This window comes from Leucoraja erinacea, chromosome 5 (genome assembly GCF_028641065.1).
Source record: "Leucoraja erinacea ecotype New England chromosome 5, Leri_hhj_1, whole genome shotgun sequence".
Classification (NCBI taxonomy): Eukaryota; Metazoa; Chordata; class Chondrichthyes; order Rajiformes; family Rajidae; genus Leucoraja; species Leucoraja erinaceus.
Window position 1 is genome coordinate 54,987,083 of NC_073381.1, and position 19,529 is coordinate 55,006,611.

At 42.6% G+C, this 19,529-nt stretch overlaps 1 protein-coding gene across 1 annotated transcript in view; it reads left to right on the forward strand.

The window, feature by feature from the left end:
• Window positions 1-19,529, forward strand: part of themis (thymocyte selection associated) — a 52,614-nt gene that overhangs the window by 22,764 nt on the left and 10,321 nt on the right. The window contains exons 2-4 of the mRNA XM_055635642.1: window positions 11,929-12,087; window positions 14,621-15,076; window positions 16,783-17,831. Of these exons, the coding sequence (XP_055491617.1) occupies window positions 11,929-12,087; window positions 14,621-15,076; window positions 16,783-17,831 (1,664 nt within the window). The remainder of the gene's footprint in view (window positions 1-11,928; window positions 12,088-14,620; window positions 15,077-16,782; window positions 17,832-19,529) is intronic.

The window sequence follows — 19,529 nt, forward strand, 5'->3', positions numbered from 1 at the left end:
TGCCATGCATTTTCCCACTCACCCAACCTATCCAGGTCACCCTGCATGGCATCCTCCTTGCAGTTCACACTGCCACCCAGCTTTGTGTCATCTGCAAATTTGCTAATGTTACTTTTAATCCCTTCATCTAAATCATTAATGTATATTGTAAATAGCTGCGGTCCCAGCACTGAGCCTTGCAGTACCCCACTAGTCACTGCCTGCCATTCTGAAAGACCCGTTAATCCCTACTCTTTGTTTCCTGTCTGCCAACCAATTTTCTATCCATGTCAGTACCCTACCCCCAATACCATGTGCTCTAATTTTGCCCATTAATCCCCGATGTGGGACCTTATCAAATGCTTTCTGAAAGTTCAGGTACACCAAATCCTCTGGCTCTCCCTTGTCCATTTTTCTAGTTACATCCTCAAAAAAATTCGAGAAGATTAATCAAGCATGATTTACCCTTTGCAAATCCATGCTAACTTGGACCGATCCTGTTACTGCTATCCAAATATGCCGCTATTTCATCTTTTATAATTAACTCCAGCATCTTCCCCATCTTCCCGATGTTCAGGAAGTCCAGAACAAGGGGTCTCAGTTTAAGGATAAGGGGGAAATCTTTTAGGACCGAGATGAGAATATTTTTCACACAGAGAGTGGTGAATCTCTGGAATTCTCTGGCCACAGAAGGCAGTTGAGGCCAGTTCATTGGCTATATTTAAGAGGGAGTTAGATGTGGCCCTTGTGGCTAAAGGGATCAGGGGGTATGGAGAGAAGGCTGGACAGGATACCGAGTTGGATGATCAGCCATGATCATATTGAATGGCGGTGCAAGCTCGAAGGGCCGAATGGCCTACTCCTGCACCTATTTTCTATGTTTCTATCGCTGACGTCAGGTTAACTGGTCTAAAATTCCCTGTTTTCTCTCTCCCGCCTTTCTTAAAAAGTGGGATAACATTAGCTACCCTCCAATCCACAGGAACTGAATCTATAGAACATTGGAAAATGATCACCGTCCACGATTTCTAGAGCCACTTCCTTAAGTACCCTGGGATGCAAACCATCAGGCCCTGGGGATTTAGCAGCTTTCAGTCCCATCAGTCTATCCAGCACCATTTCCTGCCTAATGTGAATTTCCTTCAGATCCTCCATCACCCTAGATCCTCTGGCCACTAGTACATCAGGGAGATTGTTTGTGTCTCCCTTAGTGAAGACAGATCCAAAGTACCTGTTCAACTCATCTGACATTTCCTTGTTCCCCATAATAAATTCACCTGTTTCAGTCTTCAAGGGTCCAACTTTGGTCTTAACTATTTTTTTCCTCTTCACATACCTAAAGAAGCTTCTACTATCTTCCTTTATATTCTTGTCTGGCTTACCTTTATACCTCATCTTTTCGCCCCATATTGCCTTTTTAGATATCTTCTGTAGCTCTTTAAAAGTTTCCCAATCCTCTGGCTTCCCGTTCATCTTTGCTATGTTATACATCTCTTTTATTTGTATACTGTCCCTCACTTTCCTTGTCAGCCACGGTCGCCCCTTACTCCCCTTGGAATCTTGCTGAGATAAGGCCAACATCTAAACTTCTTGAGATTAAGAACTGAAAGTGAGGACCTGTGCAAATAGATCCATGTATTAATAGATGTTAATGCATCATACCGGAGTAATATATCATCAATAGGAAAAAGTTGTTATATCTCCATAATAGCCTCTTAAAGCAATGGATGAAATATTTTTCTGCAAGCTTTTCCAGAATCTCTCAAAATGACACCTGTGCATGTATCATATTTCCTGTGTATGGATCACTATTTTCAGCCGATAGAATAAATAGATTTCCAATGTGTCCTTTTCTGATTTTTTTCTGTCCTTTGCCTTTTATATTCTTGCTCCAATTTTGTCCCAATTTTCTTTCATTTTATTTCATGTGAAGCAAATGTTTTGAATAAGTTTGGACATTTACCAATCTTCCTTGTGACATTGATGGCTATTTGGCTCATCAAAACTATGCTAGTCCTCAAAATACATGATAATCCCAGCCTATATTTCTCTGAAGCATATTTTCTCCAAATGCCTATTTACTCCACCCCAAATATCCTACCGCCCACCTACATGAGGGGTGATTTACAGTTGCTAACAAATTTACCAACCATGATGTATGTTACTGTAATCTATCCAGCAACACCATCTGAAATGGGACAGGCTTAAAGATCTCTACAACTGATTCAAAAGATCTCTACAAATAATTCAATGCAATCAATTATCTATTTTGGAGATAGACACAAAATGCTGGGGTAACTCAGCAGTCGGGAAGCATCTCTGGAGAAAATGGATGTAACGTTTTGGGTTGGTACCCATCTTCAGGCTGATTGTATTAGGGAGAGGGGGGAATAAACCGGAAGCAAAAAAAAAGGAAAAATCAGGGCCGGCAACAGATGAACTCAGGCAAGGAGGTTCCCAGATAGGCTGATTGTTGGATAGAGACAGGTGTGAGGCCAAGAAAAATACATCGTTGTGATCTGCGGGGCTGGTTAACAGACTTTTAGTGGAGGAAACAGAGGAAGGAGGGAGGTGTTTGAAGAAGTTACCTAAAATTGGATAAATTAATGGTCAATACATTGGGTTGTAAACTACCCTAGTGATATATGAGGTGCTATTCCTCCAATTTGCGTGTGTCCTCAATCTGGCAATGGAAGAGGCCCAGGACAAAAAGGTCAGCATGATAAGGGGAGTTAATGTGGTTAGCAACCAGGAAATCCCGTCGGCCTTGGCGGACCAAGCATAAGCGTTTAGCGAAACAGTCGCCGAGTCGACACTTATATATGATCTCGCCTATATACAGGAGCCCACAATGAGAACACTGACGCAGGAGATGAGGTTAGAGGAGATGCACTTGAACTTCTGTCCCTGAATGGAGTCTAGTTCCTCTTTATTACACTTCAGAGATTGTGCACCTTTAGTTACAACAATTTGATAGTAGTATATTTCATCAGTGAAATTGAAGCCGATTTTGTAACTAGTCCATGAATTCCATAAACATCCTGACTGAGCAAAATAAATATCAATTGTAATCTCTTTTCAACCAAAAAATTAAATTACTCGCATGGAATTAAATTAGTAATATAGATAAACAACTAGACCAGTGCGGACCCGTTGGGCCCATCTGCCAAGGCAATATTCCACCACTGACCCATAGCCACCAACTGCGCAGGCGCAGCTGACGGGTTTCCCTTGTGACACCAGAGATCCCCGTTGTGGCGAGATTCACGGCAACCCTCCACCAACTGCGCCTCGCCATCCCTCTTCCAACCCCTATCCTCCTCCATTCCCCCTCATCCCGCAGCACTCCTTCCCCCTCCTCTTCACCCTCCCTCTTATTTCCCCTTTCCTCCTCCCCCACTGCCACCCTCACCTCTACCTCCCTCTCCTTTTCCCTACCCTCAGTCACTCCCTCCCTCCCTTCATAACCCCTCTCTCCTCCCTACTCCCCTCCTCTCCCTCTATCTCCTGCTCCCCCACTCCTCACCTCCCTCCTATCCAACCCCCACTCCCTCCTCAACTCTCCCACTATATATAATGTTTCCAGAAACTTAACACTCCTGAAATGTCACCTGTATTGCAATGTTACCCGCACAATATAAGAAACACTGTTCCAGAGTGGTTGTTCCCTAATGACCTCTCAGCTCACCAACATTATTTAAGGACTCTCTTGGTGCAAAAACAGGTGTCATACACAGTTAAAGTTTGAGGATTTGCACAGTATAGATGTTTCCTGTGGGGCATTTGTTACCATCACTTTGAAATTGGACACGTGCTGAATTCCTTTGTTCCCTTGTTGGGTTTAACTTGGGAAAAGTAGCAACCCATTTGAAGCACCACATTGCAGAAGGGGAAGCCATGGATTTTTCTAATTGATTCCCTTTAATATTTGCACCCACCAGTTTTATCCACCAAAAGAAAATGAAATACAAAAACATACATTTACAAAGTAATTAAATATCCCGAGGTGTTTCTCAGAAACATAATGAAACTGCGGACAGAAATGAAAATGGTCTGTGATGTCGTCATATCTTCTCTTGAATATTTTTCCATTGTTTGAATTTAGAGTTGATAAATTAACCCAAAATTCTGCGAAATAAAACTCCAATAAATACAGTGGAATTGTGGATACTAATATTGGGATTTGCAAAAGTGACACAAGGAACAGGAGATGCTAGACCTATGGCAGAAGGGTCACAAACCAAAACATTACCTCCCCAATTGCTGCCTAACCCACTGAGTTCCTCCATACTTTGCCTGTGGTTAAATTGAGATGTACTTGACGGAGGAATTATATATCAAAACGGTTAATAGAATAAACACGAAAATGAAAAACAGAATATAAATTAATTCCTTTATTTTTGGATGGCAGTAGTCGACATCATTATATCAGAGCACGAGATCAAACAGCATTATTAACTGAGATAAGCGATGCAATTGAAAATCTTAAAAATGATAGATGGGCTGTACTTATGAAATGAAAAAAGCTAATGAATAAATTAGATAAGAAATCCTTTGGAAAAAGGCACTTATCAATAAAAATATAAGAATAAGACTATGTTATTCAGCTTATCCTACTTGTTCCTACATCAAATCCCTTTGTCAAGAATCAATTTGACCACATATTATAATTATGTTACGCTGCAACTGTGCGCCGTTGATTCAAATTAATCATAAATATTTAAAGCTGTGCTTTTATATACCTTCCAGGAAATGGGTATTGCTGCTAAAGCCAGTACTTTTTTTCTATCCTAAGTTACAAACACGTGGCAGACCAATTGAATAACTACTTTGGTTCCGTCTTCACTAAGGAAGACATAAATAATCTGACGGAAATAGCAGGGGACCGGGGGTCAAATGAGATGGAGGAACTGAGTGAAATCCAGGTTAGTCAGGAAGTGGTGTTAGGTAAATTGAATGGATTTAAAGGCCGATAAATCCCCAGGGCCAGATAGGCTGCATCCCAGAGTGCTTAAGGAAGTAGCCCCAGAAATAGTGGATGCATCCATGGAAATTTTTCAAAACTCTTTAGATTCTGGAGTAGTTCCTGAGGATTGGAGGGTAGCTAATGTAACCCCACTTTTTAAAAAGGGAGGGAGAGAGAAAACGGGGAATTACAGACCAGTTAGTCTAACATCGGTAGTGGGGAAAATGCTAGAGTCAGTTATTAAAGATGGGATAGCAGCACATTTGGAAAGTGGTGAAATCATTGCACAAAGTCAGCATGAATTTATGAAGGGTAAATCATGTCTGACGAATCTTATAGAATTTTTCGAGGATGTAACTAGTAGAGTGGATAAAGGAGAACCAGTGAATGTGTTATATCTGGACTTTCAGAAGGCTTTCGACATATAAGAGATTATACATAAGAGTATATGCAAACTTAAAGCACACGGTATTGGGGGTTCAGTATTGATGTGGATAGAGAACTGGCTGGCAGACAGGAAGGAAAGAGTAGGAGTAAACGGGTCCTTTTCACAATGGCAGGCAGTGACTAGCAAGGCTCAGTGCTGGGACCCCAGCTATTTACAATATATATTAATGATTTGGACGAGGGAATTGAATGCAACATCTCCAAATTTGCGGATGACATGAAGCTTGGGGGCAGTGTTTGCTGTGAGGAGGATGCTAGGAGGCTGCAAGGTGACTTGGATAGATTGGGTGAGTGGGCAAATGCATGGCAGATGTAGTATAACGTGGATAAATGTGAGGTTATCCACTTTGGTGGCAAGAACAGGAAAGTAGACTATTATCTGAATTATAATCGGCGGCCGATTAGGAAAAGGGGAGATGCAACGAGACCTGGGTGTCATGGTACACCCAGTCATTGAAAGTAGGCATGTAGTTGCAGCAGGCAGTGAAGAAAGCGGATGGTATGTTAGCATTCATAGCGAAAGGATTGGAGTATAGGAGCTGGGAGGTTCTGCTGCAGTTGACCAGGGCCTTGGTGAGACCACACCTGGAGTATCGTGCACAGTTTTGGTCTTATAATCTGAGGAAAGGCATTCTTGCCATAGAGGGAGTACAGATAAGGTTCACCAGACTGATTCCTCGGATGGCAGGACTTTCATATGAAGAAAGACTGGAAAGACTCGGCTTGTACTCGTTAGAATTTAGAAGATTAAGGGGGGATCTTATAGAAACTTACAAAATTCTTGTACAGGCTAGATGCAGGAAGATTGTTCCCGATGTTCCCGATGAGGTTACTAGGGAAATTGACATGGGTAAAGCAGTGGATGTTGTCTTTATGGACTTTAGTAAGGAGAAAACAAGGTTCCTCACACAAGGTTGTGTGAAGAAGGTTCAACTGTTGGGTATAAATGCAGGAATAGCAAGATGGATTCAACAGTGGCTGAATGGGAGAAGCCAGAGGGTAATGGTGGATGGCTGTTTATCGGGTTGGAGGCAGGTGACTAGTGGGGTGCCTCAGGTATCTGTGTTGGGTCCTTTGTTGTTTGTCATGTACATCAATGATCTGGACGATGGTGTGGAAAATTGGATTAGTAAGTATGCAGATGATACCAAGATAGGGGGTGTTGTGGATAATGAAGAGGATTTCCAAAGTCTACAGAGTGATTTAGGCCATTTGGAAAAATGTGCTGAAAGATGGCAGATGGAGTTTAATGCTGATAAATGTGAGGTGCTACACCTTGGCAGGACAAAGCAAAATAGGACGTACATGGTAAATGGTAGGGAATTGAAGAATACAGTTGAACAGAGGGATCTGGGTATAACCGTGCATAATTCCTTGAAGGTGGAATCTCATATAGATAGGGTGGTAAAGAAAGCTTTTTTATGCTAGCCTTTATAAATCAGAGCATTGAGTATAGAAGCTGGGATGTAATGTTAAAATTGTACAAGGCATTGGTGAGACCAAATCTGGAGTATGGTGTACAATTTTGGTCGCCCAATGATAGGAAGGATGTCAACAAAATAGAGAGAGTACAGAGGAGATTTACTAGAATGTTGCCTGGGTTTCAACAACTAAGTTACAGAGATAGGTTGAATAAGTTAGGTCTTTATTCTCTGGAGCGCAGAAGGTTAAGGGGGGACCTGATAGAGGTCTTTAAAATGATGAGAGGGATAGACAGAGTTGATGTGGACAAGCTTTTCCCTTTGAGAATAGGGCAGATTCAAACAAGAGGACATGACTTCAGAATTAAGGGACAGAAGTTTAGGGGTAATATGAGGGGGAACTTCTTTACGCAGAGAGTGGTGGCAGTGTGGAATGAGCTCCCAGTGGAAGTGGTGGAGGCAGGTTCATTGGTATCATTTAAAAATAAATTGGATAGGCATATGGATGAGAAGGGAATGGAGGGTAATGGTATGAGTGCAGGCAGGTGGGACTAAGGGGAAAAAAAAATTGTACAGCACGGACTTGTAGGGCCTAGATGGCCTGTTTCCGTGCTGTAATTGTTATATGGTTATATGATGGATTTTTTAAAGTCCAAAGTGAAAACGGGGTCACACTTTAAGGATAAGGGGGAAGTCTTTTAGGACCAAGGTGAGAAAATCATTTTTCACACAGAGAGTGGTGAATCTGTGGAATTCTCTGCCACAGATGGTAGCGGAGGTCAGTTAATTGGCTATATTTAAGAGGGAGTTAGATGTGGCCCTTGTGGCCAAATGGATCAGGGGGTATGGAGAGAAGGCAGGTACAGGATACTGAGTTGGATAATCAGCCATGATCATATTGAATAGCGGTGCAAGCTCGAAGGGCCAAATGGCCTACTCCTGCACCTATTTTCTATGTTTCTATCAACAGGCCATTCAAATTGTCTTTATGCTGTTTTTGTGACAAACTGCACAATTTAGTTACAAACTCCAACCTTGTTTGGATCCACATCCATGTTTTGTCACATGAAAGAAGCAAAAATGAATCAATTGCGATATGTAGAAAACTCAGTAAGAAATGAAAAAATCAATCAAAATCCAGGTAGCCACCAAATTCATGTTAGTGATTTCATTAACTATTTTTCTTGGTGACAGCTCCTCTGAAAAATTTGGAGACTCCATTACAATTCTTTCAAGACTAACATTCTGTACGTGAAAAGGGAATACCTGTGGCTAATTTTAATATTCATGAAAGATCTAAGGTTGTGCAACATGGAGATTTCTAATTATTTTAAACAGTCTGCAAACTTTTGTTGATGTTGGCACATAGACGTTCCCGCAGACGTGTGTATGCATACAAAAAGAGGATTGACCTTTTAGTGCCTTCCATCACAGTGAGGAATGTGGAGGAGTTGCTGTGGTGGATGGTCATGTTAAAAATGTATTTGGGTGTCTTGTTGCTCTTTATTGATATGACTGTATGGGGAGGAGGGGTCTTGTGGGCCGAAATTAGTGGTTTCAGGCAGGCCAAACAACTCATTTTCATTTCCTATTGTATTGCAGTTTCAAGCACAGGGCAGGCCGAATAGCTCATTGCATTTTCATTTCACTTCCATTGCCATTGCAGTACAACCACAGGGCAGGCCAAGCCAAACAGATTGCATTTTCACTTCACTTCCATTGCCATTGCACATTCAAGCACAGGGCAGGCTCATGCCAAACAGCTGATTGCATTTTCACTTTATTTCCATTGCCATTGCACTTTCAAGCACAGGGCAGGCTCAAGCCAAACAGCTGATTGCATTTTCACTTCATTTCCATTGCCATTGCACTTTCAAGCACAGGACAGGCTCAATCCAAACAGCTGATTGCATTTTCACTTCATTTCCATTGCCACTGCACTTTCAAGCACAGGGCAGGCCCAAGCCAAACAGCTCATTGCATTTTCACTTCATTTCCATTGCCATTGCAGTTTCAAACACAGGGCAGGCCTAACAACTCATTTCATTTTCATTAAGGGCCATTAAATCATTCAAGTATATTGCATACTCACAGTGTTCTGTAGTTTCCCAGCTCAGACAGAGTCGTGACATCTCCCTCACCATCTTGCAGACAGACTGAGCCATGCCCACACTTCCTGGTTTTATAATCCCTCCCCCTCCCACCGGAAGGGCCATGGCTTTCATGGCGGTGATTGACAGGGGAGTGAATGTCAAGATTGTTTAAACACTAATAAGTCATTTATTTTTCATTGATGGGAAAAATCCTCGGGACTTACGCAGTGGAGGAGGATTCTGAGTAAGATGGCCAAGAAATCACAGCCATATGTGGTGGCGTTTTTTCTCAAATCAAAGCACAGTGCAAAGATGACACTTTTAGTTATATATATAAATACTAGACTAAGTGGGACCCGTTGGGTCCCAGTCACATGGGAGGCCTGGTCCCCCAACGCAACCCATTCCCCAATGCAATATTCCACCATGGTATGGGGGAGAGTGGGTGTGGGGGAGAGGGGTGTGTGGGGGAGGGGAGTTGTGAGGGATGGGGGGTGTGTGTGTGGTAGGAGGGGGGGTGAGGAGGGGGAGGGGGAGTGTGTGGTTGGGGGAGTGGTGGGTGGGGTGTGGGAGGGGAGGGGGAGGGGGATGTGATGGGGGGGTGAGGGGGAGTGTGAGGGGGTGGGTGGGGTGGTGTGTGGGAGGGGGGATGGGGGAAGGGGTGTGTGTGGGCTCAGCGGCTCCCATCCCTGTCGCACTCATCTACTCACAGCTCGTCATGGTGGCCGCCACCCCCACCCAGGAACACAGCCCACACTCTGCTCACTCCACTCCTTCAGCTTTATTCTCGCCACTGGTGATTGACAGCGGATGCCGGAAGGGGCGTTGCCGACCCAGCAAATGACAAACGAATAACTTTTGAAACGTTTCACCGATCAGAATAAAACTTGATGCACTTGCAGCACAGGAGAATGGCGAGTAAGGTGGCGAAAAATCGTAGCGCTATCCGGTACCATTTTTGCGCAAATTTAAAAACAACGCAAAACGGAAGAGGACAAATGAGAGTTTTATAAGTATATAGATAGATACTAGACCAAGTGGGCCCCGTTCCACCAACGCAATATTCCACCACTCACCCATGGTCCCGCAACTGCGCAAGTGTGGCTCGTTTCCCCTCATCCCTCAGCACTCCCTCCCCCTCCTCTTCACCCTCCCTCTTCCTTCCCCTTTCATTCTACGCTCACCCACTCCCTCCTAGAACTCTCCCTCCCTCTCTTTTCCCCCTACCCTCAGTCACTCCCACCCTTCCTCCATAACCCCTCTCCCCTTCCTACCTCCTCCTCTCCAACTATCTCCCTGCTCCCCCATTCCTCACCTCATGCGACCCATTGGGCCCATTCCCTCAACGCAATATTCCACCACTCACCTGTTCCCCCAACGCAACCCGTTCCCCCAATGCAATATTTCACCACTCACCCATAGCCCCCAACTGCGCATGCATGGCTCATTTCCCCTCATCCCCAGCACTCCTCCCCCCCTCCTCTTCACCCTCCCTCTTCTTTCCCCTCTCCTCCTACCCTCACCCACTCCCTCCCTCACCTCTCCCTCCCTCTCCTTTCCCATATCTTCACACTCCCTCCCTTCCTCCATAACCCCTCTCCCCTCCCTACCCCTCTCCTCTCCATCTATCTCCTGGCTCCCCCACTCCTCACCTATCCCACTCCCCCACTAAACTCAATGTTTAAATAACATTTCTCCTCTCCTCCCCCACTCCCTCCCTCACCTCTTTCCCCCTTTCCTTTCCCTACCCTGTCGGCGCTCCCCGGAGCCAATCAATTGGCCCCACGTGGGGGGCAGTGTCGGCGCTCCCAGGAGACATTCAATTGATCCCGCGTTGGCGCTCCCCGGAGCCAATCAATTGACCCCACATTGAGGGTCGTGTCGGCCCTCACCGGCTGCCTCTGCATCAATGATAATTTGTTCCATGTGTCTTGGAGCACCTGGGAAGAACTGGTTTCATACCAGGTTTCCAGCATAATAATGTGCAACCCAACCAAGTAGGTGTCCTTTTTAAAGTGCAGGAAATATTCCTGAATGTTTGGACCAAGAATATTAGAAAGGCAGTGGAGGCCAATTCACTGAATGTATTCAAGTGAGAGTTCAATTTAGCTCTTAGGGCTAAAGGAATCAAGGGATATGTGGAAAAAGCAGAAATGGGGTACTGATTTTGGATGATCAGCCATGATCATATTGAAGGGTAAAATGGCCTACTCCTGCACCTATTTTCTATGTTTCTATTATAATGAATTTGTGGGATAATGCTAACCAGATACTGTAGTGCGTGGGTCTCAAAATGAAGCACAAAGTCCAGTGTTTTGAGAAGCACTTTTTATTATGTTCCCCCCGGTTGTAGGGAAGACCAAACGAGAGGAAGATGGCACCCAAACTCCTGCCTTTAAAGCCTCCGGCTAAGGGCCGCTTCCGGACTGAACCACTCCTGTGCCGAGGGGTTCGACACTATAATGGCACGAGATACAGTCAAATCTTGCCACTTTGGTGTTGTGTAAAGAAATGTGAATAGAAGAAAAAAGATTGTGTTGATTTATTTACTTTCTTCCACACAAATTATGTGTGCAAACTTTATTCTATTTGTCAAATTTTGAATTCAATTTGTGAATTCTGTAAACATTAATTTCTGTAACCCAAGTGTCTGAAACATGAGAGATTGCCTGTTCCAGTGTACTCATTTTATCCTCCATTAACTTGAGCTCATACAAAACTCTGCTTTCTTTCACCTGATTTACAAAAGGTTCTGTTCATCCATCATCTCTGATCTTTTTTACCTTAATAGTGCTTTAGACTTATTATTGCAACAACTTTTAATTTCTATTTATTAGTATCTACCTGTGATTTAATGGCAGCATTTTGATCTTTAGAAACATTAATATGTACACAAATTCCATATCTTGATTTCATATTCGTTAAAATATCTATTTATTCCTTAAGCTATTCACATTAAATATGTATGCAAAAATTATCATTCCAGATATAGTTTGAAACTATTTGAAAAATTTTTCCTCAGGTTCTGTATATGAAATGCATGGACAAGAGTGTTGCCTGTCTACAGGAGAAATCATTAAGGTCACTGGATTCCAAATCGTGAAAGTTAAAGTGGGGAGATGTGAATTAATTGAAGGGAACAATTCCTCACCTGCAATGGAGTTACCATTGGATTATCCAGGTATGTTTATATATCAATCATACATTATTTAAGTTAATCTAAAAAATTGCAGTTGTTTCCCAACCAACTTTAAGTCATGTTCGCCCTTACCCATCTGCACACTGACCTACATTGGTTTCCGGTTAAGAAAAGTATACAATTGTCGCCTTTGTTCTCTGGGTAACTCTAAACCCTTCCTATATCTATAACCTCTTCCTGCCTACAACCCCTTAAGATATCATCACTCATCCAGACATCCTCTTGCAATTGCTGATTTTAATCACACCATTATTGGCAGCTGTGCCTTCAGCTGCTGAGACTTTAACATGGTGCAATTCCCTCTCTAAAACCCTCCATTTCCATTTTGTTTCACAAATTATTTCATCATCTGCCCCAATAATGTGATTAAAATGCAGTATAATGTGGATAAATGTGAGGTTATCCATTTTGGTGGCAAAAACGGGAAAGCAGACTATTATCTAAATGGAGGCCGATTGGGAAAGGGGGAGATGCAGCGAGACCTGGGTGTCATGGTACACCAGTCATTGAAGGTAGGCATGCAGGTGCAGCAGGCAGTAAAGAAAGCGAATGGTATGTTAGCTTTCATTGCAAAAGGATTTGAGTATAGGAGCAGGGAGGTTCTACTGCAGTTGTACATGGTCTTGGTGAGACTACACCTGGAGTATTGCGTACAGTTTTGGTCTCCAAATCTGAGGAAGGACATTATTGCCATAGAGGGAGTGCAGAGACGGTTCACCAGACTGATTCCTGGGATGTCAGGACTGTCTTATGAAGAAAGACTGGATAGACTTGGTTTATACTCTCTAGAATTTAGGAGATTGAGAGGGGGCCTTATAGAAACTTACAAAATTCTTAAGGGGTTGGACAGGCTAGATGCAGGAAGATTGTTCCCGATGTTAGGGAAGTCCAGGACAAGGGGTCACAGCTTAAGGAGAAGGGGGAAATCCTTTAAAACCGAAATGAGAAGAACTTTTTTCACACAGAGAGTGGTGAATCTCTGGAACTCTCTGCCACAGAGGGTAGTTGAGGCCAGTTCATTGGCTATATTTAAGAGGGAGTTAGATGTGGCCCTTGTGGCTAAGGGGATCAGGGGATATGGAGAGAAGGCAGGTACGGGATACTGAGTTGGATGATCAGCCATGATCATATTGAATGGCGGTGCAGGCTCGAAGGGCCGAATGGCCTACTCCTGCACCTAATTTCTATGTTTCTATGTTTATAATAAGTGCTTTTGTCCATTTATGGTAACATTACTGGAAAGAGCCTTTGGATGTTTCAGTTTGCTTAAGCTGCTAGAAACGTAGAAATTGTTGTTGAAGGCAGTAGACTCGATGGGCTGAATGGCCTATCACATGAACTTATGAAGTTGCGAGGCTGGGGTTGGGAATAGTGGATGGTCTGGAATGTGGGTAGATTTGCATCTGAAGCTGGGGTCTGGAGTTTGGCTTCTGTGTGTGGCTGGAGCTAAGGTTGGGGTTGGGATCAGGCCTCAGGAATATGGGTGGATATATGTACAAGCTCAAACTTGCACGACTTGTTATTTTATCCATGTAGGGTTGTGTCTCTCCTATGTTCTTGCAGGTTTGGTGGCTTTGCCAGTGGCCTTGGTAAAATCTCTGTTTATCCATGGGAAGGCTCCATAAAGTTTCAGCATCTATCGTGGTTCTTGAAATATCAGGACCATTAGTTTGATTTTTTTTCCAGATTTTTTTCTGAATTCTGTCCCTGCCCTTCATGAAAATGAGAACTTGGTGTATACATTCACATAAATGAAAGTAAAATTAATCATTTCAACATTTCTGTACTTCTGAAATATGTACACAAAAGAATGATAATACATTAATTATTTTGTTATATTCAAGAGTGTGATTTATAATGTGGTGCACAGTATTATAAAGTCTATTGCATGTCACATGAAAAAATAATTTTTAGGGGCTCATTTTACAGTGAGAATAATCTGCAAATACCTGGGGATAATAATTTGTCCTCATCTGCTTGTGCTAAATAAGCAATAAAAGAGCTGTTTAATGTTGATAATCAATGAAAGCATTATACCCATTGATGCTCATGGAGCACTATAGATATGCAGGGAAAGTAGACAAACAGCATTCCCTAGTGGAGGACCAGGAAATAAACAATTGCAACTTCTGATTTCTGCACTTCACATATGTGTGTGTGTGTTCAAGAAATTAAAAGACTCATCACCATTAATCTCACTACAACATCAGTGATTTAAAAGTTATTTTCGACGTTAACAAATGATAAAATAGGTACACCTTTGGTCTATAGTGCACCAATCATTAACTTTTCCTCCAGCTTCCCTTGCCAGTTTTATTGATCTGTACTGCGTTTAAGTGGAAATTTCAGTACCAGTAAATATTTGGAGAAGCCATCGATTTTGTAATTGTCGGAATATTTAATATATGTTATCTGCAGCTAAATTATAAATCCTAACAAAAAATTAAAGCATGACTTGTATACAGTTTTTTTGACAGGAAGAATATCACCTAACTTCTGATTTTATTTTCATCAGGTTTCTTCAAGCTTCTTGTTGATCCATGCCCATATACTAGTATTCGTGACATCATGAAAACAGTGAAAATTGGAGATAACCGCCTCGGTCATCCTCATTTCAGGAGCAATGCAGATATACAGGTGAATGACATCTTCATAAAAGAAGGAGAACATATAGTGTTGAACACTCTGGCAGAGGTGGATGGTGTGGATCATGTGAACTGTACAGTTATCAAAGGGAACAGAAGCAAACCATTAAGAATTCCACTATCGTACGAGGGAACATTTTATGAATGTGAAGATGACCAGTTTTATACACTAAAAGAGATTGTAACATGGAAGATCTCCAAGCACAGAAAACGAGTTGTGAAGCTTATGAAAACATTGGCTACCTTGGAGGAAAATCCTTACAATGAGTATCTCCAAAGTGATGTGTGTCTACTGCCTGTCTATGAAATACAAGCAGTGATGAAATGTAAGCAAAACAAAAATGCATTTGTCCATTTAATATCGTGGTTTTAGAGATGTTTTGCCTTTGTGCATTCCTTTTACTGATTTTTGGCCCAGTAAAATGTTTGAGAGGAAATTCATTGCTCAGTGACAAAAATATCTGGGTATATTAATGACAAAATTATAGAAGTTCACCATGACTGAAATAAACAGACAACTGTAAAGCCGGAAGAAACACAAAATGCTGGAGTAACACAGCGGGTCAGGCAGCATCTCTGGAGAAAACGAATAGTTAACTTTGCAAGTCAGGACCCTTTTTCAGACACTGACCCGAAACATCGCCTTTTCATTTTCTCCAGGTATACTACCTGATCCGCTGAGTTAGTCCAGTCAATCTGTGGCATAAACCGGCAACTGCTGTTCCTTTCCATTCCATTTTGTAAAGTAGGAATGCCAGTATCAAAACCATTCCGTACAAGAGTTGAGTATTTAATTATCATATGTACCGACAACAGAACAATGAGATTCCTACTTGTCGCAGCAATTGAGGCCTGTAAACACTATACACATAGATCATTTATAACAAATAAAAAATCAAGAAATTAATAACCAGAATACTCATGCAGAAAAAAAGTTCTCTTCCACTCTTGTGGAATCATAGTTATACAACACAAATAGTCCCTTCGTTCCACCAGATCCATGCCAACCACTATTTTCCATTTTGAATGTGCGTCATTCACAATCACAATAATTTTACCCACAAATGAATTTGTACAATTCACATTTTCATCCAAGGCCAGCTGTTAAGAAGAGCTATTAAGCAGTAATTTTAATTGTAGCGTTGACTATCCCAATGCAGCTTCGCCATCAGCTCAGGATGTATTGTTGAGTCCCGAGTGAAAAACCTGCTCTTTATAATCCCACAGTAAATAACTCGGGGCCATTCTTTAGTATGGATATAGGTCCTCCCTGGTTACAAACAGTAAATTCACAGAAACCCTGTATATGCAAACAAGCATTTGAGAGACCGGCCGGAAGGACGGGGATGGATTTGCTGACTATTGCGGAGTTGTAGACATTTTCTGCTGGGTGGGAACGTGTCATTCCTGTGTGCCTTCTCTCCCCGCCCACCTCTTCGAACAGCAACAATTGTGGTCTGGGTCAAACCAAGCAGAGCTGAGAGTTCTGAATAGACTCGTCACTCTGTCACAGAGTCAGTGAGGCCGGTTGGCGGCCGCAGCCGCACCTACTCGCCCTCCCGTCACAGCGGATCCTGTGGATCCTGTGATCCTCTCCCACATTGTCATTGGTGATTTCCAACTTAAGGATAGTTCTAGTGATGAAAAGTTCTCAGGAACTGATCCCTGTTATAAGCGAGAGACTGCCTGTAACTGCTTAAGTTGATTCTGGTCTCTAGTCAGTCTGGGTGTCTCTGAAATAGCATAACATCATACAGATGTCAGAAAGCCACAGTCTGCATGTCAAAAGTGTTTTCAACCTCACTCAAGTTGTCCGATGGTTGATTTTCGGGAAGGTGTCATCAGCAGTATGTCAACATGAAAAAGGATCTGTCAGGCCCCTCTCTAATGGTAGTTGGGTTATCCTCTAATTTCTGACCAATTTAGACATTATGGGCTGAAGAGCCTGTTCATGTGCTGTACTGTTCTATGTTCTGTGTATGCATTAGTGAAGAAAATTACTAATTTGCTTTTCCGTATTTTGTTTCTACAGTCCAAAAGGATATAGTACGGATACCATCCTACCTAGATGTTGAGGTTAAAGATATAACAGAAACATATGACCTCAGTTCGTTTGTACAACCATTGTCTTTAATTGATATTTTTAACAGACCGATTGAAGACTTCCCCCTGTTGGCTGAAATAATCGAGTGGCCTGACCACCAGCATATTTACAACTCACTTAATGTAGGAAAACAAATAGTTATTCACAATAGAGACTTTGCCAACACAATAATTGCCTCTGAGAACAGAAGTGATTTAAATAAAAAGCATTTTTTAATCCCCAAAAGCTATAAGGGTCGATTTAAGAGAAGACCAAGAGAGTTCCCAACTGTATATGACTTGGTGCTTGCCATTAAAAACAATGATCCTTTGCATGTCATTGCAACCAAAAGCTTTGCTTCTGAATATGCAGAGTTTGCCAATGTTTACTTTGGAGACCAATTTCTTGTTCATCATTGCCAGAGTATTGAAGTCAATCGTGAAGGAGAGAAATGTCTAATTGAAGCAGTGGTTTGTGAAAGAATTGTGGAAAAAGATTATGAACAAGTCATTCTTCCAACATATATGGCAGGGAGCTTTGTCGAAGTCATTCATGATAAAAAGCAGTATGATATTTCAGACATTTGTAATGAATTTAGCCTACCCTTTAATGTTAAAGTTTCCATAAGAGATTTGTCAATCAATGACAATTTAGCAGCCTTGCCTTCATTACGAATTGAAGAGCAAATCACAGATCCTTGCCTGCTGATCAGTCTGTTGGACAATCCATCAGAATGCTTCAAGATTCCAGTTAAAAGAGTAATCATGTCCGTTCAGATAATGGAAGGACCAGATCAGTATGTTTCATGTCCAGCACCCAAAAATATTGTGGAAGAGATCAGTGAAGACTTGTATTACATGCTTCGGAGATATGAGAACTCCACTTTGCTTCCTCCACCGCGTCCTCCAAAAAAACCTCAATCACCTATATCATCGACAGCAACCATAAGGCTGCTTCCACCTCAGTCGAGGAAACAGGACCCTCCTAAATCTCCAAAGGTAAGGTGATTTTTCTAGCGAAAGAGATGTGCTACAGTCCATTGTGTAGCTGAGCAGGAAGATCGCAAGTGCATCATCTTGTCAGCTCACCCAGAATGTCAATGAAAGTAGCACAGCTTGCAAGAGACTAACGTGTCTAAGGAATGAAAGGCCTGGAAACCATTTCTAGAAGTGTGCTTGTGAAGATGTGGTAAGAGAGGTCTTACATATAGCTGGTGGTATAGTTTTGTTAAATAGGTTATTTAAGGACAGAGATTTTGAAGGACATTATCAAGAACAGATGTGAAGGTTACAGGGCTGCCAACATTGGGTGAGAGTTGGGAGTGAGAAATTTGCGAGAGACCAAGCCCGAGGGAGCATCGCGACCGGGGGGGGGGGGGGGGAGTACGGAAAATTTGCATTTTTCAGCTTGAAATTGTGCAATTTGGTGCATACTTGTAGCGAGTCTTATAACTTACACTTGGATGCAATATATATGCTTTAAATTGGATTGGAGCGTTTTTGAAAGGGGGGAAGCTTTGCGATCACTGATCACTGGCCTTGGGGGTACCCGGTGAGGGAGTGGAGCAACCGAGTGGGGAGAAGGTGTGGAAGAAGGGTAGGAACTTTTTGAAATTTGATGTATTAAAATCATGTTTTAGTGCATTGTAGAAGTATGATTTCAATGTTTTTTGTATGTATTTTTTTAAGAGGTAACTTTTTACGGGGTAACTTTATCCACACAAAGGGTGATGGGTGTATGGAACAAGCTGCCAGAGGAGGTAGTTGAGGCAGGGACCATCCCAACATTTAAGAAAAAATTAGACTGATACATGGATAGGACAAGTTTGGAGGTATGGACCAAAAGCAGGTAGCGTAGCTGGGACATGTTGGCGGGTGTGGGCAAGTTGCGCCAAAGGGCCTGTTTTCACACTGTATCACTCTATGACTACATTATACCTCCACCATGCATGAATGCTTCAAAATCAAGTGATCGAGTTTTATTGCCATATACTCAAACATAGAAACATAGAAAATAGGTGCAGGAATAGGCCATTCGGCCCTTCGAGTCAGCACTGCCATTCAACATGATCATGGCTATTCATCTAAAATCAGTACCTCTTTCCTGTTTTTTTCCCCTATCCCTTGATGTCGTTAGCCCCAAGAACTAAATGTAACTCTCTCTTGAAAACATCCAGTGAATTGGCCTGCACTGCCTTCTGTGGCAGAGAATTCCACAGATTCACAACTCTTTACGTGAAGAAAGTTCGTCCTCATCTCAGTTCTAACTGTTCCCCCCTTTATTCTTAAACTTTGACCCATGGTTCTGAACGCCCCCAACATCGGGAACATTTTTCCTGCAGTTACAGTAAGTGAAAATCTAGCAGGCAAGCAGGATGCTTTCTCCAACCACCCCCATTTGAAGTCCACTACCTTCCACCGTTTCTACCCAGTGCTTGGTACTTACTTCCAGCAGCCACTGGTTGTCCTCCAGGATGCACCGAGCCGCTGCCTGATCCATGCCGGTCACCTGGGCAAATTCGACACAGAGACTCTCTCTCTCTCCCCCCTCTCTTCCGCTCTCTCTCCTCAACCCCCCTCTCTCTCCCCCTCTATCTCTCCCCTCCCTTTCCCCTCTCTCTCTCCTCTCTCCCTCTCTGTCTCTCCTCTCACCCCCTCTCTCTCCCGTGTCTCCCCCTCTAACTCTCTCCCCTTCCT